Genomic DNA, 26,881 nt, shown 5'->3' with positions numbered 1-26,881 from the left:
CAAACAAACAAAACAGAAGAGACTCTAGTCTTGACCAAACACACAAAGGGCAATGATTGGCTTTGGGATTTTTCCTTAGGGATGTTCAATGCAGGGATAGAACAGCCACTGCCTAGATTTCTTGACCCCTCCCCCCTTTTTTTCTATCTTTGTATTTAAAAATAATGTAGGTAGAAAAACTCAACGTAGGGGAGGGAGGAGTACAGGGAGTAACTGAAACAGAGAACAAATGTCAGGTTTACCAAATTCTTAATTCTCATTTTTGCTGTGAGCTATCAGACCACTTTTCTGTCTTCAGAAATAAGCTCTCCCCTGTTTGTTCTCTTCAGGCACAAAATCCAGTTTGGGGTCAACAGTGGGAAGAAGTGTTTAGAGACAGTGGACCCTCCTCATGGCACAAGTTCCACAATGGGAAATATGGGGAAAATTTATGTCCTTTTTTGGTGGGCTCATGATCTCACAATTGGTTTGAAAAAGGGACTCCTGGAAAAGCATTTAATTAAATTTCAACACTGAATGTCCCTTTCTGGGTGATTCTCTGGACTTTAACTCTGGTCCCTTATGCTGTAATCTTCTAGCTAATTGGTGTATTGGATGGGTCTCCTCAAATAGACTGTCAGTTCCCTGGAGCAGAGATGATGGTTCCTGTGTTTTTAAACTCCTCCCTACAATATTTAGTACAAGATGTTCTATACAGTGTAAAAGTGAGAAATACCTTTTTATTTATTTATTTATTTATTGGTGAATGAATGAATGAATGGATGAAATCTAAGTGCAAAATAACCTTATGTGCCTCTAATTCAGCTATTTGGTAAACTCCTCTATCTGGAACATAACAGAAAGAGCCCAGAAAGTGTGCAAAGAAAATGCACAGGATCATAGGATGATAATTGTAGTTAACATTTATTTATTTTTTGGAGAGCTTATTATAGGCCACGGATTGTACTTAGTACTTTACATGCTTTATTTCTTTTAATCCTCACATCCCTATTTGGTGCGCATATTATTACTATTTACATTCCACAGACAAATACATAAATTGCCTAAGGTTCTAACTCCATTCTGCATGGATGAAGTCTGTGCATGTAACCACTGTGCTTTCCAGCTTGCCCCACATGAGGTATTATATGCATTAACAAGCCCGAGAAAGATTATCTAGGTCTCTCTCCCCCAACTCTGTCAGACCTTTTCAAAACTTTTACTTTGCACACAGTTGTAACATCCAAGAATCTCCATTTTCCAAGCCCACAGCAGAGCAAAGGCAGCAAATGAACAAAACCTCATGATAGGCCATTTCATAAGATGCTAATTTACAAGCTGACTGTAAGGAAGAGGCCAAAGAACTTTCTTTCTTTTTTTTTTTTTTTTTTTAAGGAGGTAAAGCTGATACTGCTAGATGGACAATAACCTGGGGCTATGCTGGCTAGTTCTGGTAAACCGTCAACTACCGACCCCTGATTTTCAGCCACAGGAGCCTATGGGTCTAGGGGAGTATCTGAATCAAGGAATTATCTTTGGAAGTCTTGAGAAGGGAGGAGTTGGAACCCTAGAAATGTAGTCTCCAGGATGACCTATACTCATTAAAATCCTATGTATTCAGACTTGCCACTGTGGAGAAGTTTGATTATCATATACGTGCAAGGAAATTGAAGTTTGGGGGGAAAAACAGTCCAGGGAGAGATTTCAGATGGTTTTAATTGGGCTTCAGCTTTAGTAAAGGCTAAGGACTGAATTCTGGGTTTCAGTTTTAAAGCAACCGTCTCTCTCTCTCTCTCTCAAAACCTTGAATTTGAGCATCTGAGGAGTATTGGATGAAACAGCCCTTGGAGTTTATACCCAGCCTGCAGCGATATGCTGTGCCTCTCCTCCCTCAAAGGAAGCTTCAGTTCTAATCACACTAGGCTGCCAGGCATCCTGTCCCCCTTCAAACACTGTGTTGCTTCCTGCTTGTCTGTGCTTGCAACTTGCTGTTCTCCTTCACTTCTCTCCTAACACCACTTGCCCTGCATTGCTCCCCATGTTTTCCTTGAATTTTTCCATGAACGCTTGATTTCTCATTGACCTTTCCTTTGAACTTCCCTGGAACCCAGCAGTCAATTCATTGCCCTGCCTACCACTGTTTTATGTGTATTAGCCTTAGCCTTTAACTTGATTATAAAGGCTTTGGTGGAAAGAGTAGATGTCTTCAAGTCAACCCACCAAATATTTATCAGGGCCAATTAAGTGTTAAGTAGAGTACTAGGTACTTAGTAGGAATAAAAAACTGAGCAAGTTATAAACCTCAACCTTCAAGGAATGTACAGTCTCATGTGGGAGGCAGAAACACTTCCCAATAGTTCATGGAAAACTGTATCCGATTTTAAAATAAAGAATTATGGAAGCACCAGAAAAGGGAAGAGTTTAATTCTGATAGTGAGTGGGAGTTCGAAAACCTTCCAGGCATGCTCTGTGAAAAGGGGAGTGAAGTCAGGATTTCAAATGTGACCAAATGTGGTCACAAGGGGGGGCTTCTGGGAGGTTAGGCTGTAACAGCTGACTGGGTCCAAATCCTAAGCATCCTGGAATGCTCTGCCAAGAAGTCAAGTCTTCACCTGCAGGCAAGGGAGACAGGGAAGGTAAGGTGTTTAAGCAGGGAGAGGACTCAGACCAGCAGCCCCTCTACACTGCCAGGCAGTCCTAAGTGACTATGTATCAATTATTAACCAATATACTGACTCATATGAGAGGAACAGACAACGTCGAAAGCTTTATCCCTGAATCCAGGGATCCAGCAAAGTAAACAGGGCTCACCTGGAAACTTGGAGACTGGTTGCCAATGGAAGAGGAATTAGATTTATTTGCGATGCTGAAGGGCAGAATTAGATCAGAGAGATGAAGCCACAGGGACACAGAATGCTGCTCAATGAGATGGTAAACTTTGGAGCTGTTATAGCTCTCAGGGAATTTATTTGCAAAGTGGCACTCTGGTGGGACATCGTTGATGGGACAACTGTTGGTCAGGAAAAGCATGGAGGGAATTCATATGCTGGATAAAAAGGATTCAATCCGTGGTTCCATAATGCTGGTTCAAAGATCCAGGCCAATTTGTGATGAAGTTTTCACTTCCCAATGGGAAAATAAGGAATGATAAGGTTGTAGAGTGAGTTTTCAGAAAGCTAAAATTTTCCGTTTATTTTTTTTAAAATTTTTTTTAACGTTTTATTTATTTTTGAGACAGGGAGAGACAGAGCATGAACAGGGGAGGGTCAGAGAGAAGGAGACACAGAATCCGAAATAGGCTTCAGGCTCTGAGCTGTCAGCACAGAGCCTGATGCAAGGCTCGAACTCACGGAGTTCACGAGATCATGACCTGAGCCGAAGTTGGCCACCCAACCGACTGAGCCACCCAGGCGCCCCTAAAATTTTCCATTTAAAGGACAGTCCTTCATGTGAAATTTCCTTCTTTTTTAGTGTTAACACATTTCTTCTCTTTTTATATTATGTTGATGAGAAATGGTCATTTTTTTGGTTTGTTTTTTTTTTTTTAATGTTTATTTGTTTTCAAGAGAGAAGGAGAGAGAGCACGAGCAGGGGAGAGGCAGAAAGAGGGAGACACAGAATCCCAAGCAGGCTCCAGGCTCTGAGCTGTCAGCTCAGAGCCCGACGTGGGGCTCAAACCCATGAACTGTGAGATCATGACCTGAACTGAAGTCGGATGCTTAACCGACTGAGCCACCCGGGAGCCCCTGTTTTGTTTCTTTTAAGATACCAGGATTCCTTGGCAAGAAAAAACATTGTCATGTGTCCCTACCACCATTTTCTTTTTTGGTGCCGTACTGGTCCATGACACCTCTAGTCTAGGATCCACTGGACTTCTGGGGGAAAAGACTTCGAGGATCTCTGCATTTGTCCTCAAGAAGGGGAAGGACAGCTATTGATAAGTGAGGTTTAAAGGCATTAGAGGGACCATGGAGGGAGAGAATTTCCTTGGACTCAATTAAAGGTCAGGTGTACAAGTGAGCATGGACATTCCAACTCTTCCTTTCATGGGACTTGAGGGTTCTGAGGACCAGGGTGCTCCCTCTGTGAAGCAGGTCCAGCCACTTCCTTTCTCCCCTTATACCTCTCTCTGAGCCCTGCAGCAGCCTCTCCTATATAGTCTTCAAGGGATGAGTAAACCACTTCTGCTGAGGGCCTTCTTTGGTTGGATGTTTCTGCTCCTGTGCTGAGGCAAAACCAGGGTCATTTTGCTTGGAGTGGGAGCCACAGCCTCAGCAAGAACCAAAGCATGTTTGGCCTCCCTTCTTAAGGGGAAGAGTGGTTGGGTCTAGGACAGGCCTGGGTGTTTCTGGACCTGGATCCTAGACAGCACCTCTTAATCACCTACCTTTTAGATAATAATTTCAAAGACCCCTTCTGTCTTTATAGTATAGATTATGACACTGTCGGTTTGGACCATCTAGGGTAAACATCATCACTGACAGGGCAGAAAGCTAAGAGCACATGGGATTCTGCTGGCCCAGTAGCTTGGAGTGGTAGGTAAGGTGGGAGAGGTTAAACAGTGATCAAGCAGATGGAAATAGCTAGTGGGGTTATGTCAGGAGCCTCAGTTAAAATGCAGACATCCCCAGGTATTGTTAGGGAATACAGGTAAGATCAAAGTTCCCTTCACCTGAGACCACCACAGGTGGTTTTCCCCTTGGAGTATACTCAAGGAACAGACAGTCCTGGGATCTCATGAGAAAGGAATGTTGGTCAGCCATTGAGTCAGCTAGAGACAGATGTTTTGCCTTTGGTTTCTGACTGTACAAAATAACACAAAGGAATTGGTTTAAAAAAAAAAAGAAAAAAAAACCCATATGTAGAGCACTCTATTTCTCCATCTGAGGTGGAGAAAAGAATCTGAGTCTGGTTTGAGTACCTCACTAATCTCTGGTCAAGATATGTGGAAAGACCTGTAACTGTGCCTCTGGTGACCAACTGGTCCCAGTTTGCTTGGAATTTTCCTGGTTTTAGCACCAAAAGTTCCACATCCTGGGAACCCTCTCAATCTTGGGCAAACCAGGATATTTGGTTACTGCAAGTATACCTCAGTTTTCCCAGTAAGATGGGAATAATTACAAGCTCCAGCTCCAGCTGTCTGTATTGTGAGGAGCAAATGAGATGACAGATGTTAAAGTGCTTTGGGGTTACTTGTGGACAAGTGGCTGGATTGGAAGTGCCACAAAAGCCACACCTCTTTGTGTTGGCACATGCTCTACCTGGTACACTTGGCCACTGTGTAGAACCCATTCATCATATAAGCCTCTGGCATTTGTTGTCTGCAAATCCTCCTGCAAGGCCCAGGCAGAACGCATCAGGCCTTCCTTTCTGTCCCACTGTACTTGCATACCCTAGAATAGTAAGCTTATCATGCTATTATCCATTGGCTGGCTCCTCCAACCAGAGGAATTCTTTAATGGAACCCAGCACAATAGCTAACAAAAGCTTTTTGATGAATTTTTTTGAATGAAGGAGCTTTACATTTCTGAAATATAGTTGTATCACAACAATATATGTTGTATTACCCAAACCCCCAGAAGCTGCATACTAGTTTTACATGTGTGATATCTATTTCTGACCCTGTAGCTCTTTTTTTTTAAGTTTATTTATTCATTTTTGAAAGAGAGGGGGCACAAGCAGGGGAGAAGCACACATACACACACACACACACACACACAGAGAGAGAGAGAGAGAGAGAGAGAGAGAGAGAGAGAGAGAGAGAGAAGGAGACACAGAATCTGAAGCAGGCTCTAGGCTCTGAGCTGTCAGCACAGAGCCCGACGCAGGGCTCAAACTCATGAACTGTGAGATCATGACCTGAACTGAAGTTGGATGCTTAACTGACTGAGCCACCCAGGCGCTCCAGGCCCTGTAACTTTCTTTGGGGTCCTTTGGCTAGCATCACCTGGTACAGTGCAGAGACCTGGATGGCGACCGGAAGTCTGGCCCCTCCAGCAGGGGTGCTACGGACAGAAGGTATTTCTGGAGGCATGCTTGATCCCCAGCCTGCCCCACGTTGTGAGAAGCAGTGCACTTGCAGCTCATAGTAAACCACATCCAGTCCTGTCACACAGAACCATTTGCCAGCAGCCCCACCACAGGGTCTGTATCAGACACTTCAGAGATGCTTGACAAAAGATAATGGAGGGAATGAATGAAAGCCTCCCTACAATTAACAGAGGGGGTGAAAACACCATTCCGGGCAAGAGCCAGCCCACTGGTCTCATCTCAGCCACCTCTGGTTCAATGAAAGGAAGAAAAGCTGGGCCTATTCTAAGGACTGGCCACCAAAAGACAGACATCAATGTGAACAGAATGCTGAGCAGGCCAGCAGGACCATTATTTTCTTGTGGACTTTAAAATACACAGGGTCATCATGTTGGAGAATGGTCTCCTCCAGTGACAGAGAATGGCTCCCGAGGGAGAGAGGAACGCTGATCTCCCAGGTCTCCCACCCTGGGCCCAAACTTGTCTCTAGCTCTCTTCCTCCTCCCCCTTTCCACTACCACCTCCAGCCCCTCCTCTGTTCTTTCAGCAGCATCCCCCTCCCATTTGTCTTTTATAATGGGATTCCATGAGCGATTTCATTTGAGGGAATGATTCCCTGCTGCAAACAGCAATAGAAAGATAGAAAAAGAATGCATGAATTACTCTCCCTTTCACTCTTGTACTGTATGCTTGCTGGGTCTTTTACCTGAAATATCTTTCTCCCCGTCTTGCTCGTATATATTCTCCCCACTGGTTTGGGGCCCTGTCTGGGGACTGCTACCTCCTCTTGGGTGCCTCCCCAGACTCCCACCTGAAGGGTAAGACATTAATCCCTCCCTGCATGGTTTTCCCACTGTGCCTTGTTCATCCATCTACTGATCTATTGATCATCTATCATCTTCATGGGATTTCCTCTCTTTTTTGTATTACTATTAGTTGGTACTAGCCTGTGTCTTCTCTATTCCTCTTTTAACTGTGACCAACACTCAACGTTTGAACAGTGCATGCAAAAATTGAGATTTCCAGTTTCTTTGAAAAACCAGATCTGGCAACGTTCTGACACAGCAATATATTAAATCAGAACAGAGTGGACCCTTTTCCCTCTACATAGGCATATATTCTTTTGTTCACCAAGTCTCCATCATTTTCTCTGATCACTCAGAGACTGTCACTTATAGGATAATGTGGTGGATAAAAGAACAGACTCTGAAGCTGGACTGCCTGCATTCAAATTCAGGCTATGCCACTCACTAGCTGTGTGACTTTTGATAATTTACTTAACCTCACTATGCCACTGATTTATTATCTTAAAAATGAGATTCTTAACAGTACCTACTTTGTTGGGTTCTTATGAGGATTACGTGAATTAGGGAATGCATCTAAGGACTTAGAGAGTGCTTGCCATATATAGCAAGTGCTCAAAAAATGTTAACCATAATTATTATTTGTCAGAGTGTTTGCACTGTTATTTTGTTAGAATAGAGAAAGAGTGACTGTACTCATGGGTCTATTAAAAATAAGGAAAACATGTAAGAGTTTAATGCAAATCCATTTTACTCATTTTCTTTACCTGGCCCTTGGGGGCATTTTTGTTGCAGCCCCTGCATTAGCTAGTCAGTCTTAGGGGTCCCAATGTCATAATCATCTTGCTTTCCTTAAGAGCACTTACTTTAGTGCTTTGAAAAATCCTATGCCAGGAATATTGATAAAATTAAATTGTGTGATCATAGTCCTGTGCTTTCATCTGCTGCCTTTAGGATGTTCATTACTAATGGCCAAAGAGACTCATGAGTTAGGTTGGTTGGTTTGGGGCACCTGGGTGGCTCAGTCAGTTAAGTGTCTGACTTCGGCTCAGGTCATGATATTGCGGTTCATGGGTTTGAGCCCTGCGTCAGGCTCTGTGCTGACAGAGCTCAGAGCCTGGAACCTGTTGCATATTCTGTGTCTCCCTCTCTCTCTGCCCCTCCCCTGCTCATGCTCTGTCTCTCTCTCTCTCTCTCTCTCTCTCTCTCTCTCTCTCTCTCTCTCTAAGATAAACACTTAAAAAAAAAGAGTTGGTTTAATTTATGTTATATAGTTATACAGTAGAACTAGTATTTCCTGGTTCTCATGAATCTACACAAGACCAGACACATCAACTGATTTTATGACATACTCAGAAAGTCACCATATGGAAGTTGGCCAGGTAGGAATCAGTCAGTGGGACAATCAATAGGAGTTTTCTACATGCTAAATTTTCTACTAGGTTCTGTGGGACAGTTGGCCCTTGCTTCACTGGACCGTACTTTGAAATATAGGTAGAAAGAAGGAAGCAATAAGAGAAAAGACACCAGAGTGGGGACAAGTTGTGGTGTTTGTAGGCCACAAGTAGCCTGGGCTTGAATAGTGCTATGGATTTTTTTGTCTTAACATTCCTCCAGAGGAATAAATTTAATTCCCCTCAGAATAGAGAATATGATTAAGAGGTCATTATGTTCTTTTTCTGCTAGATGTGTGTGCTGAGGAGGCATGAATAATATATGCAAATATGCCTGCCTGACTTTCTTTTGTTTGGAGACTCCCCTGACTCCCTACCTCCGGCTCCTTAGGATATCAAGTCAACTCTGCTTAGGGATTCACCTGGGATTTGCTCCTTTCCTCCCTGAGCCTTTCCTCCCTGAGACAAAGGCTGCTTAGATGTGATTACCAAGCCCATGATCTCAGCACATGGGGTGATTCATAAAAGTTACTAAAACAGATGACCCAGAGTTTCTGTTCAACTCAGGGCCAACCCTTCCCTTTCCTTTCTGCTTGCCCTCAGAAATCAGGATTTGCGTGGGACTTTTCTACTTTTAGGCATATGGACGGAAGCAAGGTGGCTATTAGCTGACCTTTGGGGGGCACTGAGCGAAAAAGAGAATAAAACTGTCCATTCAGATATTTCTGTCTCTTGGTATGCTGAAATTTCACTCATTACGATGTAAAGAAGCTGAGGGTGGTCTGGCCCAGAGAAGGCAATCACCACATGTTTGGATCAGATTCCCAAACCAACAGAATAGATGGTCAGTGTTGACGGGAAGCAGAAGGGAAAGGAGAAGTGGGGGAGGAAAGGGGATTAATGGTCAAGGATTCCTTATGCACCATGCAAAGCTTATAGTAGGAACCCCATTTGGAAGATGAAAAATCTGACTCTGAGAGATTAAGTAATGATAGTTAACATTTCTTAGTCACTTGAATATGTGCCAGGCACTGTGCTAAGCACCTTATATTATCTAATTTAATTATTTAACAACCACCAATGTGAATGCTAGTGTTACCTCCAGTTGTTGTATTTGGGGAAACTGAGAAAGGTGAAGTAACTTGTCTGAGCAACTCTTGTCATTAGCTGGCAGACCTGGGATTTGTCCTCAGCCCTGACTTTAAGGCCCTAACAATCATCTGATGGTCCGTACGGCTGTTTGCTACATATCTAAGATTTGACAGTTTGTAAATGTGGGAGGCTGGGTCTGAACGAGAGTCTGATCAACACCAAAGCACATTCTCTTCCCACACCCACAAACCCTGAGTGGCAGGACTGGGACAGGTACCCAGACCTTCTCCCCCTTGCTCTGCCTTTGTATAATAGCAGCTGCCTTCTTGGAAAAGAACACTGGCAAGTCTGAAAGAAAGTTGCTGATGAGAGGGAGAGAGAGGGGGAAAAAAAAGATGCTATTTTTGACAGCAACAGCCTCTTAAAAGAAAGCAACATACAATTTGTATACCAGCGGGAGAAGGTAGTGCTTCAGCAGGCAAATCACAGCCCGTGCTGGGTCGCTGTTCTTGCCGTGGTAAAGGCCATTCATTTCCCGGGTCATTCATCTCCCCAGATCCATCCTTGCCACCTCACTCTGTCTTCCTCCTCTTTCTCTTACTCTGTGTTGCTCTGCCATTTACAAGCTTCTCAAGCAGGCATGGTAAGAACAGAGCCGTAACAGGAGTAAGTGTGCATTTGCCTTTGTGGTTTTAACACAGTCCTTCAGAATACACCTGCACCACGGATCTCCATCCCAGCCTGGTGCTTCAGGAGGGAGTGCTCTGGCTGTGGAGGCCACCTGGTGTCTCATTTCCCCTCATGTTTTAAGGATGCCACCTTAAAAGGTGGCAAAGGCAGTGAGGGGTGTCTTCATTAGCACAGAGGTGGGAATGTGGAAGGAAGGACGGTTCAGGAGTCAGGGTTTATGCTTCAGCTGCATCCCACAGATCACGGTGAGAACCTGGGCAGAATGTCACCTCTCTGAATCTTAGCTTCCTAACTTGTGAAAAGGAAATGATAATGCCTAAATCAAAAGGCAAGAGGAGGGTTCATGCCCGAACGTCCCTAGGGCACTGAATGCATAGGCATTGCCCAGCACACAGTAGGTGGGGAAGGAATGAAGTTTCCTCCCTCTTTGTGCTGATAGTACAGTCAATCAAAATGGTTAGCTCTTCTTTGGTGAAAGGAGTCCAAAGCACTACAGCGTTTTTTGAGAGGCGTGAAAATCTTTGGAGGTGTGTTAGGTACAATCTGTCATGGGTCAGTGGGGAACCTTAGCTTACACTGGATGTGTCTTCTTCCATTTTTACATGTGGGGCATTGACATCACCTGGTGCTACGGCCCCATCCTGGGGACAGACAGATATGTGTGGCCTCCTAATGCAAAAAGGAGGAAAGGGCTCCCTAGGGAACTCAGGGCTACAGTGAGCCACTTCCCTTTGCAGGACCATGACTTTCTGACTTGCAGGACTAAATGCAATTGTACATGTGTGAGTTGGGGGAGGGGCAGTACCTGATCTTTATCCTCTGAATCATCATGTCTTCCTCACAGTTTCTGTCCTTAGATCCGTTTTTGTTTTTGTTTTTTTTGTTTTTTTTGGCCCAGTGGCCAAGAAGAGGTCCCAAAATCAGGTTGCCTGGCTTGAAAATCCAGCTCTCCAATTTCCCTGCCAGGTAATCCTGGGCAGGTTCCATAGCCTCTCTGTGCCTCAGTTTCCCGAACTATACTATCAAGGTGAAAACGATACTACCTTCACACGGTTGTGAGGATTACATAAGCTAATGCACATCAAGTATTTCATAGAAGCTCCGGGGATGAGTCAGGGCTCAATAAATGTTAACAATAGGTCTCATCATCACCACTAAAATGCTAAATCAAGCCCCTTATCACCCCACTGCCTGGACCTTTGCACTGGGCTGCCTCGCAAGTCTCCTAGGAGGATTTCTCAGTTTGCTCTACAACCCATCCCACATGTTCTGACCTGAGAAGCTTCTGTATTGATGCAGCACTCCTTTGGCAGACCTCCAGTCTCTTCTCTCTCTCTCTCTCTCTCTCTTTCTCTCTTTCTCTCTTTCTCTCTCTCTCTCTCTCACACACACACACACACACACACACACACACACACACACACACACACACTTTCTGTCTCTCTCCTTCTCTTTGTCCCACCATCCTTTTTTCTCTCTCTCCCTTTTTATCCCCCATTCCCTCCCTCTTTCCCTTTCTCTCCGGCTCTTCTGAGGATGCAGGCAAATCCAGCCTCTCTGCTCAGAGAGCTTTGTCTCTGATCAGACCCGACCTGGGTCACAGAGTTCATGGGGTTACCATGACAACAAGCATCCCTGGCTACCCATCAGGAGACAAGGACCAATTGAAAAGGCCTGTCATTGCCCTGGGACATACTGTATTTATTCTCAGCGGCAGGCCCTGAACAGTACTATACTATGGGAGGAGGGTGGGAGGGAGGGAGAAAAAGAAATATCAGGGTTTTATTTTTTTAGTGTGTTCTCTGTGGGGGAGGACCACAAATTGTTCTCAGAGACATTTCTAATGCAGCCGGTGCTGGGGGGGGTGAGGCTGATGCTCACGTGCATTTCTGATGAACACAGTGCGTTTCACAGACAAGGGAAACATGTTATCTGGTTCACAAGTGACTTTTTGGTAAGTCTAATGGGAAGAGGAGAGGGGTGGAGAATTAACATTAATGAGTACCCTCTGTGAGAAGTACTTTGTGCTATTTCATCAAAACTCAGAGCAACGGCAATGAAGTATTATTACTCCAGTTTTACAGAAAAGAAAAGAGAGGCTCATAAAATTATAATGACTTACCAAGTGAGGTCAACCTGCTGGTGAAGTAATGGCCCTTGGACCTGAATGAAGTTTGCTTGACTCCAAGGATCATGGTTTGGACACCATTCAATGTAGTTTCCCTGTCATGCTCCCATCATATTAACCTTCCTTCTCTTTCTAAGCCGCTGCCTTCTCAGACCTTGTCCATCTCTCTTCTCTGACCTCGAGCCCTGTTTCTCAAAATGGACTGCTGTCTGCCTATAACAGAGTTGCCCCGGGACTTGTTAAAATTGCACATTTCTCGGTCCCACCCTGGATCTGCGGAATGAGAAATCGCAGGAACGAGAATCTAGAAAGGAGCATTTTTAACCAGCTTCCCAAGATAATTTGACACGTACTGCAGTTGGGGGATGGTTCTTTAGAACAATAGGTTTAGCACCACACAAATCAGCACTTGCTTATTTGTTTCCCAATTACATTCTGGGTCACTGTGATTCTCTAAAAGAGAACTCTCTTATGGTCTCTGTAGCACTCAGATCAGCACTAGCCAAAAAAAAAAAAAAATGTTGTTCAAGAAAGACCCACAGAACTAACTTGAAGATGTCATTCATGTCACGAGGTCCTAGTATGGAGGTGGGCAACTAGATGACCCTCAATCCCTGGAAGTGGGAACGCTTCCCACAAAACCTTATGTTATCTCTTCCTGAGTCATGGCCTTCACCTCCCTCCTTCAGCCATATGCCAATGGAGACAGACAGTTCTTAGTAGATACTTCCCAGAATAGGGTTGTGTGAGGGAGAAAAATGTATTCAGTCAGAATACCAGTGTGACTAAAATGTTGATGAGCAATCTTTAACTTATGTCTGATTGAAAAAAAAAACAACACCAAATACAGGCAAGATACAGTCAGTGCAATAGGGAAAGAGAAAGGTGATTGGGAGCCTCCACCGTTCTCACTGCAACCCTCCCAGCAATGCCTTTCTCAACCTTCTAGGCACCCCTGAGGTAAAAGTGAGGAGATGCCAATAAGTCTTTTGGGAGGTAACCCCATATCTGCCCACTTTCTGTCTGTGCCAGAATCAGTTTGTACCTGGTCAGGCCTTAGGCAAGAGCACAAAAGTCTCAAAAAGCTCACATAACAGACTTCTTTTCCAAACTACTAAGACTTAAGGTAGAGGTGATGTCTGGTGAAGAACATAGAGCCCACTATTTCTATCTGTCGCCATCCCATTATGATCTGTAACCACATTCATCCTCCCCTACCAGAATAACTGCAACAGCCTTCTAAATGGTCTCTTTGCTGGTGATCCTCCTCCCTGTGACTCACATTGCAAACCACTGCCAGGATCATCTTTGGGAGCCTGTTTGGCCCAGGATCCCTCTACATCAGTGGCCTTTAATGGCCCCTCCTGACATTGAATAAAAAATACAGAGACATCTGAAATCCTTCACAGTATGACTTCAGCCAATTGCTTCTAATTATTAATGCCTTCTTTAGTTAAAGTGGATCCTTTGTTTTTCCTGAAAGCAAGCCACTCCATTTTCTCACCTCTGCTCATTTGGTCCCCTTCATCTGGAGTGCCCTCTACCCATTCCTCATCTATCACAATTTCTTCAGGCCTATGTTGAATGTTATCTCTGCCACAAAACCTTTATAAATCCTTCCACTCAAATGTTGACTCTCCTCCTTTTGTATGTTGCTGACTCTTATGGCACTGGGTAGAACAGCAGGCCCCTGTGTAATTCGGCTCATGAGCTCTTCTTGGTGACACAACATTTAGGGGCTGGGACTGCATCTCTCTCACTGCTCCCCCCTGAGGTGTGTACAGAGGTCTTTGTGGGGAGATATTCAGAAAGGAATCTGTGAAACTGAATGGAAAGCACAGGGAGTGGATATCAGACACTTGTGGGTACCCATCCACCATCCACTAAGCTGTAGGAGGAAGCTCCCATCCCCTGGCCCATACATCTGGCATGGACAAGACACATGACAGAAAACAAACATGTCATGAGCGCAGAGGCCAGAAAAGACTCCATGTAACCACGGTCACAGTTAAAGACCAGATTTTGACCAGCGTGCTGATTAGGGTATAACTCAGCAAATCCATCAAATTCCTGGTAAATGGCTTGTGAAGGAGAATCATTAGTTGAGATTTAAACTCAGGGCAATCTGGTGTGGCTTCCTTCTTGGGTTGGTAAAACATGGGCCATGCCCCCATACTGAGCAGATTTGAGTACACTGTCTCTAACTGAAGGGATTGTTCATCATAATAAAGAAAGGAGACTTCACTTGGGACCAGTAAATACATTCAGTTGGCAATAAAAGGGCCCAATAGATCATAATTAGTTGATTTACCAATTGCCTTTCCCTAGTGACTGGCATTGGCTGAGCAGGTCTTTATCTATAACCTAAGGGCTTCAGAAACATAATTCAGCCCCTTGCCCAACCCCAGACATGCAGTGACAGCCAACAAACAGCATCTGTTTCAAAGAAACACCACCTGTCCAAATGGAAAATCAAGCATGGAGCCACTTCGCTTCATCAGAGTATTTGTTTCCAGAGTAGAAGAGACAAAAACACCATTCTGTCACTAACACAGCCTTTTAACACTCCGTAGGGACCATGGCCTGGCTTCTGCCAAGTAGAGTTGGCAAGTTTTAGAGGAACAGTTGGACCTTAGATATCAGTTCTCTGACCTTCTGAGACAGAGCTGGGTGATCTGCCTTGGAGGAACTTGGAGCTTTTTTTCGGCAGGCTGGAAGGGGGTGAGTGCCCTGTAGGTATGGTAAGGTCTGGCTTTACAGGGAGCAAGTGATGGAGAAAGACTGCCAGGGAAGTCCTTTTTAATGCAGGTACAGGCACTGAACCTGGAGCACATCTGCCTATGAGGGGTACAGAAGCACCACTTTTATAGGGCAGAAGGGAAGTCTGTAGCAATGCCTGTAGTGTGCTTAAGCAACCTTCTGTAAAGACATCTTTGCAGAAAGAGTTTGCAGCTTTGTGAATGGCTGAACAGTGTCGTTAAAAGTATTTCCTCTGATTCTAAATAATTTGAATTAAAATTTATTTCTACTGCCATGTTGTCTTTAGCACATGTAAGCTCCTTTTAAGTGGGGACCAGAGGAAATAGGTACCATCCCTTACTCTTTCTTCACTTTCCTCCTCTGCCATGAAGAATGCTTTCCGGGGACCAAATCAGTGATCCCAGCCTACTAAGATGGCTGGAGTAGGCACATGGGTCTTTGTGACATTTGGGTTGCCATGACTCTTGATATTTGACTATTCCTTGAGAAAATAGCACCATTTGGGGCATGTGAGGCCAAGATATGATGGAACCCTGGCTGAAGTGTGTGTGTGTGTGCGTGCGCGCAGCGCTCACATTTTCTGTGACCATTTTGCAATTCTATGTTTCATGGAATCTCTACACTATTCATTGCTAGAATGATTCCTTTGAATGAAAAAATGAGAGGGAGAATCTCACAGAGGGAAAAGGGATTTTCCTAGGTTAGAAACTCATGGCCATCTTAGGATGAACATTATTCTTCTATTTTTGAGTCAGGAAACCCCATCGTTATCATAAAAGTTGCCACTGGAGCAATTGGAGCACTGGGGGGAGAGTTGGGAGCATGTGGCCATTATTTGGGCCACATGACTTAAAAATCAACCATCAGCGATCTATATTTGGAATATGTTCCTTTTCATTTATTTTTCCCTTGCTCTTGCTTTCTTTCCCAAAATCCATAAATAGCTTGTTATGTCTTACAGAGATGTAAACAACAGAATTAGGGTCTTCTTTATTAAAGTTGAATTATTTTCAACATTTATCCCAAAAGAATCTATAGGCATGCAAAATCCACAAAAGCAGTGTTACTACTCAAAAAAGTGGTATTTGGTGCATTAAAATGACCATCTACTCTTGCCTTTTGTCTTCACAGTGATGAGTGGATACTCTGGGTTCCAAATGTCTGCTTTTTAATTTTTTTTTTTTTTTTTGAGTTGTGTGTTATTGCTTGATATGTGAGAATAGGTACTGGGAACCTGGCAGTAAAGTCTCCTGCCTTTAATCATGCTGTCAGTCGTAAAGTCCAGTGCAGCATTAGAATTAGGTCACAGGCATGGGCTGTGCAATCAGACTACCTGAACTTGAAATCTGGCTACTTCCTTATTAGCTGTTTGTATCAAGCTAGTCAAGTAACTTAAATCTGTTCCTCTGTTTTTCATCTGTAAAATGGGGATAATGGTACTTTATAGGTATGAAGTTTATATGAGATGATGGACATACCATAGCATCTGGCATAGAGTAGGCATTCACTCAGTGGTAGATTTTATTATAGTGCAAAGTCATTTGAGTGCCAGATGACCTGAGTTCATGTAACTCAAATATCTAATATTTTCTGAGTTTGTCATCTTGTTCCAGGCATCTGTATGTAGGATGGATGGCAGAAGTACTCTATTGATTAGACAAATAATGTCACCTCTCAGTGCCTTGTTTTCTTAAATTCATATCCATGTATTTAGATCAAATAATATCCTTTACTCATAAAGCCTTAAGTAAACTGTAATATTGCAGCATCATTGATGTTCTCGGACATATAAGAGCTCATTCTCTACTCTGGGCCTTTCTAGGATAATGTTGTATAAGTTTCTGAGATAAAAGTCTCTTCCTTGACCAAACACTATCTTTTGGATCCCCTTTGGACTTTGTCTAAACTTGTACAGAGAATCTTTTAAGTTGTTTGAGGCAAAGATGCATGATTGATAAATACCAGGCCATTTGGTTTCCCTTCATATGGTATATTCAGTTATATTTGCCCTCCTAAAGATACCTTTGTTTCTTAATTTTCAGACAGTTAACTTAAAATTCTTCAATATATTTTCATTACTCTTTAAATAAGGACAAAAATACTTTACAAAATGCTTCCCTACTTCATTCTCCAATCTCAACTTAACCTTTTTTCCTTTTTATTACCTGTTCCAGGAGCACTTGGCTTCTTTTAGTTCATTGACTGTACCATGATTTCTTACCTTAGAATTTTTGCACATGCTGTTTCCTTTGGCTGGAGTATTCATCTCTTCCCCTCCTCTTACTTTACCTTGTTAACTCCTATTAACCTGTCGTATCTCAGCTTGAGAAAAAAGCATGCTTGGAAAAGCCCTCTTGGCCACATTCCATCCATCCTGCACACCAGATTAGACCTTGTTATCTCTGAGTGTGTTTGAGATCTTCTTTGTCTCTATAAGTTCAGTTTCAAGTGGATCAGCTGCTGATTTTCATCTGCTTGGGACACATAACTTTGGAATCAGGGTATTAATGTTTTCATAAATACTGGAAAGTTCCCTTTAAATACTGCCTCTACTCCATCCTCTCTTGTCTCTGGGACTCACAGAAGATACACCTGGGATTTTGTTTTCTCTTTCAGGTCTCCTAACTTCTTTGTCAGGGTTTCTGTCTTTTTGTCTCTGTTTGTGATATTCTGAGGAATTATCTCCATTTTTCTCCCAGTGTAATAATTTTCTCTTCCACTTTGACTAATTTGTTGTTTACCCCTTCCATTGAGATAGTATTACATCCCTGAATTCTAATTGGTATTTTTCCAAATATGCCTGGTCCCTTGTGACAGTGTTTTTTTCTTTTAAAAATATTTTCATTACTTAAATGCTTTTAGATGTACTTCTCATTCTTGTTCATGTGGATTGTCACATAATTTACAACTCTGCCCTGCTTATGGCAGCTCCTGAAGAGTCGGCTTATGCATTTCACTCTGGTTTTGATGACCTTTTTCTGTTTTGGCCTTGGGATTTCCTAATTTTCATAAAAATGGCTATTTGTTATAACTTTATCCTGCATATTTAGGTTTTATAGTAGGAGTATTATTCTGCTGTATGGCTGGAAGTAGGTGTCCTCCAGGTCTTTTATCAACTACCACCTGTCATAGTTGTCATGAACCATCAAACAACAATCACCTGTTGAATAAGTGTCTTCCCTGCAATATCAACTACCACCTGTCATAGTTGTCATGAACCATCAAACAATAATCACCTGTTGAATGACTGTCTTCCCTGCAAGCATGTAATTCCATAGGCGAAGAGACTGTCCGGCTTGTTCAAAATTGTAGCTCCAGGTCCAAGCCTAGAGCCTAGAACATTGCAGGGCTCAATATTATTGAAATGAATGAAAGATGTGGAGGCAGAGGTAGCCCTGGATGTCAATGTGGGTTAAGAACTTCCCTTCATCCTTTTGCAACCTTTTTAAACACTTCTCATCTTTCTTTGAGCACTACCCTTCCCTAAAATTATTTAATCCCTCTGTAAATTGACATGATATCAGTGAATAATAGGTTATTTCACAGTGTGCTGCTTTTAATTATCTTCTATATAGATTTGAACTCACAATCACCTTGGACCTAGGAAGGGCTGGGATGAATATCCTCTTTTTACAGATGAGGAAGCTAAAGGTTGGAGAGATGACAAGACTTACCTTTGGTAAGACAGTAGTAAATCCCAGTATTAAATCTATGTCTTTTGATCCTGAGTCTATAGGACTGTACCTTAGCTGTTTGGAATGAGTACCAGAACTTCTTTATGTGAGAGTAAAGTCTACTTTGCTTCTTTACTGAACTACTTATTTGTTTGTTTGTTTGTTTGTTTGTCTTAATATTTTTTGAGAGAGCACAGTGGGGGAGGGGTTAGGGGAGGGGGACAGAGGATCCAAAGCGGGTTCTAACTCTGACAGCAGTGAGCCCGATGCAGGGCTCGAACTCACAAACCATGAGATCATGACCTGAGACAAAGTTGGATGCTCAACTGACTGAGGCACCCAGGTGTCCCTGAACCACCTTTTTTCTTGCTAAAGAAATCAGTATTGGGGAAAGAACGGGTACTGCCATTCATGATACAGCCAGAGCCTTTAGGACTCAAACTACTTGACTTTCCATTTGGACAACGTGTTTACGTTTCTTTTAGACAAACATTATAAACCACCTTCTGTCAAAGAATCCAGGTTGCTGGAGAACTCTGTTCGTAACCTACTTGGATATGAGAGTATCTGGTAAAGGATGGTGTGTTATAGATCACACAACACAAACACAAGTTTCACTGATGTTTAACACATTTGGAGGGGTAAGGTGAGGCATGGGGAAGAACACATGGGCAGCGACAGTCATAGCAAGCTGAGGCCCCCAGGTCAATTCCAACCTCAGGGCTGAAGATCTCGGGTGACTGGAATCTTCCAGGCTCACTGGTGTCCAAGAAGAGCCCCCGTGACAGCTTGCATTGTGGCACTGGAGCCCTGAGGCAGACACAGCAGCTTCATTCCTGAGGTAGGGAGGGGAGAGGGAGTACCAAGGAAGCAAATCTTGGCTACTTACCTCAGGGCGGACCCCTTGGGTGTCGCAATGCCATAGCCTTTGGAATCCAAGTTACCTCCCACCTTCATGGTGTCACAGGGTTTCCGCTGCTCAATGTATTCATTCATGGTAGACTCCAGAAGGTAGGCATATTTGCCTTTGGATTTCCTCACTCGGATCATTCCTTCCTCCGTGGTTCGCACAAAAACTGATGGTTCTGCTGACTTCATGTATGTCCACATTTTCTCAAACACGGCAATTTTAGACCTCTGGCAGGGGACAGGAACAAAGCTGGAGTTAAGTGCTGGCTGCGCTTGGAATTGAGGTGGCACACACACTAATGAAGAGCTGAGTGTAGCTTGATCACACATTCATGAGTGAGATTAGCTCAGGAAGAAACAAATTATGAGTGATTGCAAAATAAGAGGCTCTAATTAGTACCAGTAGGTTCCAAAGTACAAATATCTTGCAAATAGAGAATGAACAGAATAGCTCAGAATCTTTTAATTACTGCTGAATTATATTCTCCTTCTATATGGGAAGGGTTAAGAAATGCAACCCTAATCTAGCTTCTGAAGACATTATAGAACCTATCTATTACTCAAGAAGGCCATATTTATACTGCCCAGAAGAAAAGGAGAGCTTAATATCAGTGAAATATGATTTCATTATTGGTTCCCCCAATAAGAAAAACATTGAGGAATTCTGGATCATGAGTCATATTATAAAACTGACCTTGGAATGTAAATTGTATGATAAAGCTAATAACTTGAGACCTAATACTGTCACCTGTTTATATTTCAAAAGCCTCTCAATCTTGCCAAACTGTTTTCCTCTCCTTGTACTGAACTCACTTTGAAACTTCCCTTCTTTGGGACTTTGCCTAGGCTATTTACTTCTCTTGATACCCTGGTTCTCTCCAGCCACATCCTACTAGTCACTTCACAGGCCAGAACAAATCCTTTGTATTCTGAGGCCACCTTAGTTTCAAAGACAATCATTCACAAGCTCTAGTGGGCACCAGAATCCTGTGTAGAAATTGTAAATATGGAGATGCCCTGCTCTAAACCTATAGATTCTGATATGGCAGGTCTGGGGTGGAACCTAGAAAAGATCTTTTCTTCCAGGAGTTCCCCCAGATGATTCTGATTTGTAGGCCTCTGGGGCTAAAAAGAGTATTGTGAGGGCTGATGTTCCTCTAGGACACACTCACTGGACCTTCAGGCTAGACTGCCAAGATTGCAAGGCATCCTTGCGTGTGTACAGGTCTTAAGTATATGGATGCCATCTGAGGGAGGGGGACATCTTCCCTTCTGTGAGTCCTTCACAGAGTGCACCCTTACACATAGTAGGCCCTTAGTCAAGGCCCACAACCCAGGACCACAAATCATCCCTCTCATCTAACATGGTCTTTCTAAAGAGTGTCCTTACTCCAAAGGGTAGATGCATTTTGGGGGTACTGGAGTCTGGCTTTGAAAATGGACACATGTTATACATATATAAGGGGCTAATGTTTTTAAAGAGTGCTAGAGTCATGAAATTCATGTAGACTAGTGGTTAAAACACAGATTACAGATTTATTTAGTATAAAATTATACACACAAAATGTCATTTTTCTTTGCACACAAATATCAGTTTTATTTCTTTGATATCAACATCAAGTGTTGGCAAAATATTGATAAACAGTTAAGTTGTTGTTTGAGCCAAATGATCTATAGAGATATTTGGGCCTAGAAAAAGTCTGGTCTCAATGGAAAATTAAGGGAAATAGTTACTGAGAATTTCAGAGAAGTATTTGGTAGAGTGAATCTATAATTAGATCAACTAGGTGATACGCTTTAAAGTATGGTTGACCCTCTGGAAAGGCCACTGGACTGGGAGTGAAGAGCTTGTGTTCTAGTCTTTCCTCATCTGCTCCACGAGGATTTGGGGCATGGGGACCTTTGAATCCCTTGTGGTCTTAAAATACCTGATTCTTTACATGAAAATACATCATTCAAGCAACAATGTATGAGGAAGAAGAAGAAGAAAAAAAGGAGAAAAGGGAGGGAGAATTTCAAAGTTAGAGGAGGATACACCTAGAACCAATCAGAACATCTACAGTGTACATCTCTTCTCGCTCAGGAAACAGAGAAATGTATAAATTCAGCTGTGACCAGATTTACAGATGATCTTCCAGGCAGAAACCCAACAAAATACTCAGCAGGGCAATGGCAAGATGCAATTTGGCCTGACAAGATGGCCATGGCAGGGAACTGGGCTGTTGACAGGTAGAGCTGAAGAGCCCTCTGGGCAACAGTATGCAGAAAATTAATATGTCCTCTCGGTCTCACCCCTGTGCCCCAAATGCCAGGGCTGTGCTCATAGCTGCTCAGATTAGGCTATCAGGAAAATCTCATCTCTAGGGATGCGAAGGCAGCATGAATGGCAGGGAAGATTGGAAACATACTTGGGGTATTTGTTCTTGGATCTCTCCTATCATCTGCAGCTCTCACAGCCCTTCATACATCTTAATTAAACTGTCGATGGAGGATTCAGTGACTCTGGATTGGAGCTGCCAAGAAGCTCTGGGCTGCCGTGGGGATTAGAAGCCATATTTTTTTAGAGACTGGGGTAGAAGAATACTTGTGTCACCATGCTCTTCTCCTGCCTTATGAGGGTGGTAGGTGATCTTGTTTCCCCATCCACCAAAGTCCTGGTGGGAAAATTCTCAAGGTCAAATTTACAGAGATGGAAGGGCTCATGGGGCATATCTTGTTAGTGCTGTCTTTCTACCGGTAAAGAAACTGGGGCCCACAGTGTGGCAGTGAACTGTCCAATGTCATGTACCTTCTTAGTGGCAGAGCCAGGAATAAAACCCTGGTTTCCTGATAGCACCTAGTGCCTTTTCACTGCAACCAGCTGCCTCCCTTATTTTAGGCTTTATATCTTACTAGCTGTGGGACTTTGGACAAATAACAACATTTCTGAGCCTTAGTCTTCCTCTCCTGACAATGTTGATGATGGTACTGACTGCATAGTGTCGCCATGGATAGTACATGACAACAGATGTAAAATGCATAACCCAGTGCCTGACACATAGGAGGTATTCTATAAGTGGTGCAATTACTACTACTAATTATGCCCTTTATTTAGGTTTTGCTTTAGGATAAGAATGCCCAATACATGGCTGGCTTGAGACCACTTTCCCTTCCTATATATGTGAGGGATATTGACATCAGTCAAGGAATTCTTTCACACTGTGCCCAGATGTGACCTCAGAATCCCCTCTCAACATCGAACTCCAGGCCACCACTGTTGATCAGAGTTAGCATATGAACTACAACCTATTGTCACGAATGTAGTAGACCTAGTGAGTGCCCAGAGCTTGTAGAATACACACTGTTTTGTTTCTAGATGCCTCACAGTGTCCTGTGGATGAGAAATAGAAATATGTCAATTGACATAGTGATTAACAGAGAACTTTCAAGTCCTAAGTCCTAGCTATGCCTCTGAGTAGTTAGAGCATGACCCTTTTCTTTTCTGGGCCTCAGTTTCCCCAACTACAAAAGGAAAAGGTTAGACTAGATTTGATCATGAGCTCATCTAATAACCTGAATAATCTTTTTAAAAAATCAGCTAATGACACCACCTCATTAGGACAGTGTGGTTCAGCGTCAAGAATACTTTGGCTGGAATGAAGAAACAGAATTTGTGTTCATCCTCAACACTTGCATTATGATTCCCTGAATTTCAATTTCTTATTCACAAAATGGACATATAACTCCTGTTCTACCATAGGTCATAGGTGGGACATAAATGAGACCATGGACGGAAGGTGTTTTGGGGATAGTGACATGCTCAGATATTGGGGATGAGAACATGAGTATGTAATGAGTAAGTGAATTGGCTGTTCCCCAACTTCATCAGCAAAGCCAGGGATATAGGAATGGCTACCTAGACAAATATGAGACATCCCCTTCACACTTTGGTTGCAGGCTAAAAATTCTAGAGAATTATGAGATTACAGGAGGTTTTTCTACTAGCTGGTTGGTTAAGCTTAAGGAAGTCATGTCTCTCTCTAAAACGATAGACTCTGACCACATGACCTCTAAGTCACCTTCTTGCTCCATTATATTGAAGTAGATGACATTAGCCTTGGAGACTGGGTCAGTGATGGTTAAGACCTCGGTCCCCTTCCTGCTTGTCATGCAGAACATAGAACCCACAACCAAGAAACTGAGCACACTCTGTGGGTTCACTCGGAGTCTGGGGTTTTCTCCATAAAGTTGCAGTGAGAACCTGGTAGGACTGTATGGGATCCCTGTCCCTTGCCTGAAGCAAGGCAGATACTGGCTGTCTATTCTCCTTCTGCTACTTATTACCTGGGTGACCTCAGGCAATTACTTTGACTTCTCTGAACTTCACATATAAAATGGGGAAAACAAATTTCTAACTGTAATGACAAGATTAAATGAGGGTGTGCTGGCACAAGACCTGATTCATAGCAAATGCTAGGTAAGTTGTAGCAATTATTTATCATTTTTCCTTCCTCAATACATGGTAGCTCCATGTACTATTTCTTCAACTTCCAGGAGGAACATGTCTAAAGTCCAGGGAACTACAGGCTTTTCTGCTTTGGGGCATTTGTTCAAGTTGTCCCCTTTGTCTGGAATATAACTAGCCAACCCAGACTTGACCTAGTTTCATGATGCCTAGAAATATTTTCTAATGTTTGTGGCTGTAAATCCCTACCCCTTATGCAAGATGGCTCCCAAATGCCTGTACCCCAAAGCCCTGTACCCACAGAGCCTTGTGTCTTAGATGCCTCATCTCTTCTAATATCATAATGACTTGTTGAGGTAGATATTATTCTCCTGACTCTATAGATGAGAAAATGGTGTGAAAGAGGCTAAGGGCCAGAGAACAAGTAAAGGACAGAGCCAGGGTCTGGCCCTAGGTTTGGATGACCCTAGGCTTGTGTTTCTAAGCTCTCTGCTCCTCTGCCTTCACTTGCTGCCTCTGGCCACAAGACCTCTCCATCACCTCCACTTTCACTTCACATTTTGTCTCTCCTGGCACTGTTAAATAGACCACCTGTTCCAGTAATCATTCCCCATACACCATCTCCTTATTCATCAAGTCTTCAAGGAGAGGACATAAAAGGGCATCAGGTTTGGACCTTGTCCCCAGGCCGATACTAATCAATTACTAATTAGACTGCAAGTATGTGTGGGAACAGGGAAGGAACTGAATGTCATATCCTTTGCAGCCCTCAGAGAAGTTGGCACAGACTGGCATACATAAGGGGTCTGATTCAGTGCAAGAGCTTTGAAGTTATTACAAATATAGAATTGTAGATTTCTCAAGAATTTGTAAGAAGCTGAGAAATGCTCTGAGTTTCCCTGACTTGTACTATGCTAAGCAGTTGCTCTGGTTGACTATAATCACATGCTCCTTAATGAGGATATTTTAATGACAGTAGTGGTTCCCTTTTGTGAAGGTGCTCTAGGACAAGGGATATTCCTACCCTGAAGAACTCCTTAGTGGACCCTGCTTCCAGTGTGCCGTAAGCGATTTCCGTCTGTTTCGCTAGGTCCTCAGCACTCTCGATGGGAGACACCATCCTCTCCACGGTCAAGAAGGCAGCCAGGTTGGCTGTGTATGAGGAGATGATGATCAAGGTGAAGAACCACCAGACACCACCAACGATGCGGCCAGACAGGGACCTGCAGGCCAAAGGGAAGAGGTGTCAGAAGCATTGACATCAACTGCATAAGGCCATAGGGAAGGGCCAAGGGCCAGCCTAAGCCCCGTCAGCAGAGCTGTCAAGCCCTATTGCACCCTTCTCCTCTGTCAGCTAGATGTGATAATTCAAATGTCAGAGAGATTCATGTTGGCATTTTATTCCTTATTACAAGATAAGGACTTGTGTGGTTGCTGTCCTTCATGGGTGATAAAATCCCACAGGCGTATATTCACACCACCTTTGCACATACATATACATCAAGACATGTGCCAACAAAGACAGATATGTCAACACTTGACCACAAAATCACAAATATGTACAAACATTATCTATCTATCTATCTATCTATCTATCATCTATCTGTCTTACAAACATCATTTTAAATGCAGTTACATATACACCAAATGTTTGTGCACACACATATGAATTGCAAATGCATTTACACACATGATGCACACGTTTGACCATGTTCAGAAATGTTTCCATATTGCCTTCTCATTACTCTTCTTTTGGCCTTCAAAGGCCACCAAAGTAATGGACCAGAAGGAAAGGAAGGGAGAATGTATTGGAGGCAGAATGTGAACAGCTGTACTTCGGCCACTTTGGGGAAATGTCACTGTTGAGGGCAAGTACAGTTCTCCCCCCTACCACAGGGAAAGAGTTTGGCTGAAATAAAAGACAAAGCATATTTTGTACTGGATCCAAACAGCAACTATGACAATCACAAATGAGGTGAGAAATTGTTCCTTGATGTTCTTAGAGTCCTAGACGCCTCTCTTATGCCCAACAATGAGGAGAGACTTGACTAGTCAAGAATTCTATGATCTTTCAGATTTGGCTAGGAGGTTTCCAGTTCTAGAATATTTTTCCAAAGATATTACAAACTGATGTTGATGTCATATGATGTGGTATGGTGGACATACAGGGCATCAAATCATACTGAATCATACAGTGATAAAGTTGCTTGCATTCTATTTTTCTTTCCATCCAGCTTGATTTGTTAAGTAAGTGTCATCCTGGCACTACTATAATTGTACATCCTTTCTAACATGTGCCTTGACAGCCTTAAGCTCAGAGCTTTCAGTAGGTGACAGTGCTTAACTAAAACTTAATACTTAACCACCAAAGAAATCACCAATACAACCTATAAGTTTTACAGATAAATTCGAGTCTCAAATCACACTGACTCAGGAGCAGAACCCAGGCCTGCTAGCTTGCTTGATTGTCCCACAATGCTCTGAAAACCCTACCGGACCTTCTCTGTGTTATTCCCATGTTCCTGTGTGTCCCACTTTGTTTGCATGTCTTATAGGCTCCTTTTGATTCTAGGCAGACAGTGCTCACTTCAAAAAATTCAGCCAATATTTGTTGTTGCTTGCTATATGGAAAATAATGTTCTTAGATGCTTCCTATTAAAAGAGGAAATAAGAGGAAATTTGTTCAAAGGAATGAGATCAGGAGACTGGAGCAAAGCTATGCCCTGTGAAGAATGGCTGCAGGAGGAGGGAACCAGAAAAAAAGACTTGGAGAGAGGTGTTCCCTGAAGGATTGATAGGAGGCTGCTGCCATGAGACCCAATTTAGGAGCATTTGGTGCAAGTGTTTTAGCAATACAAGGAGTGGGTATTTGATAGGTAGGGTGGTGCAACAATGAGTTGGCTATTCTGAGGGTGAGAGTGGGTTTCCCCATTTCTGAAGATGTTCACTTGGTGGGCCATTCACAAAGAAGCTGTGTT

General features: G+C 43.1%; 1 protein-coding gene across 3 annotated transcripts in view; it reads right to left on the bottom strand.

The window, feature by feature from the left end:
* The window catches only part of GRIA1 (glutamate ionotropic receptor AMPA type subunit 1), a 305,276-nt gene that overhangs the window by 19,993 nt on the left and 258,402 nt on the right, over positions 1-26,881 (bottom strand). For all 3 annotated transcript variants that reach the window (XM_053907050.1, XM_019464484.2, XM_053907051.1), the window contains 2 exons: positions 24,928-25,126; positions 19,440-19,687 (listed from right to left, as the gene is read on the bottom strand). In XM_053907050.1, the coding sequence (XP_053763025.1) occupies positions 19,440-19,687; positions 24,928-25,126 (447 nt within the window). The remainder of the gene's footprint in view (positions 1-19,439; positions 19,688-24,927; positions 25,127-26,881) is intronic.

The sequence above is a fragment of the Panthera pardus genome, unplaced genomic scaffold (genome assembly GCF_024362965.1).
Source record: "Panthera pardus isolate Hobbes unplaced genomic scaffold, ASM2436296v1 HiC_scaffold_2, whole genome shotgun sequence".
Taxonomy (NCBI): Eukaryota; Metazoa; Chordata; class Mammalia; order Carnivora; family Felidae; genus Panthera; species Panthera pardus.
Note: the sequence above shows the minus strand (reverse complement) of the source record. Positions and strands in the feature narration are given on the sequence as shown.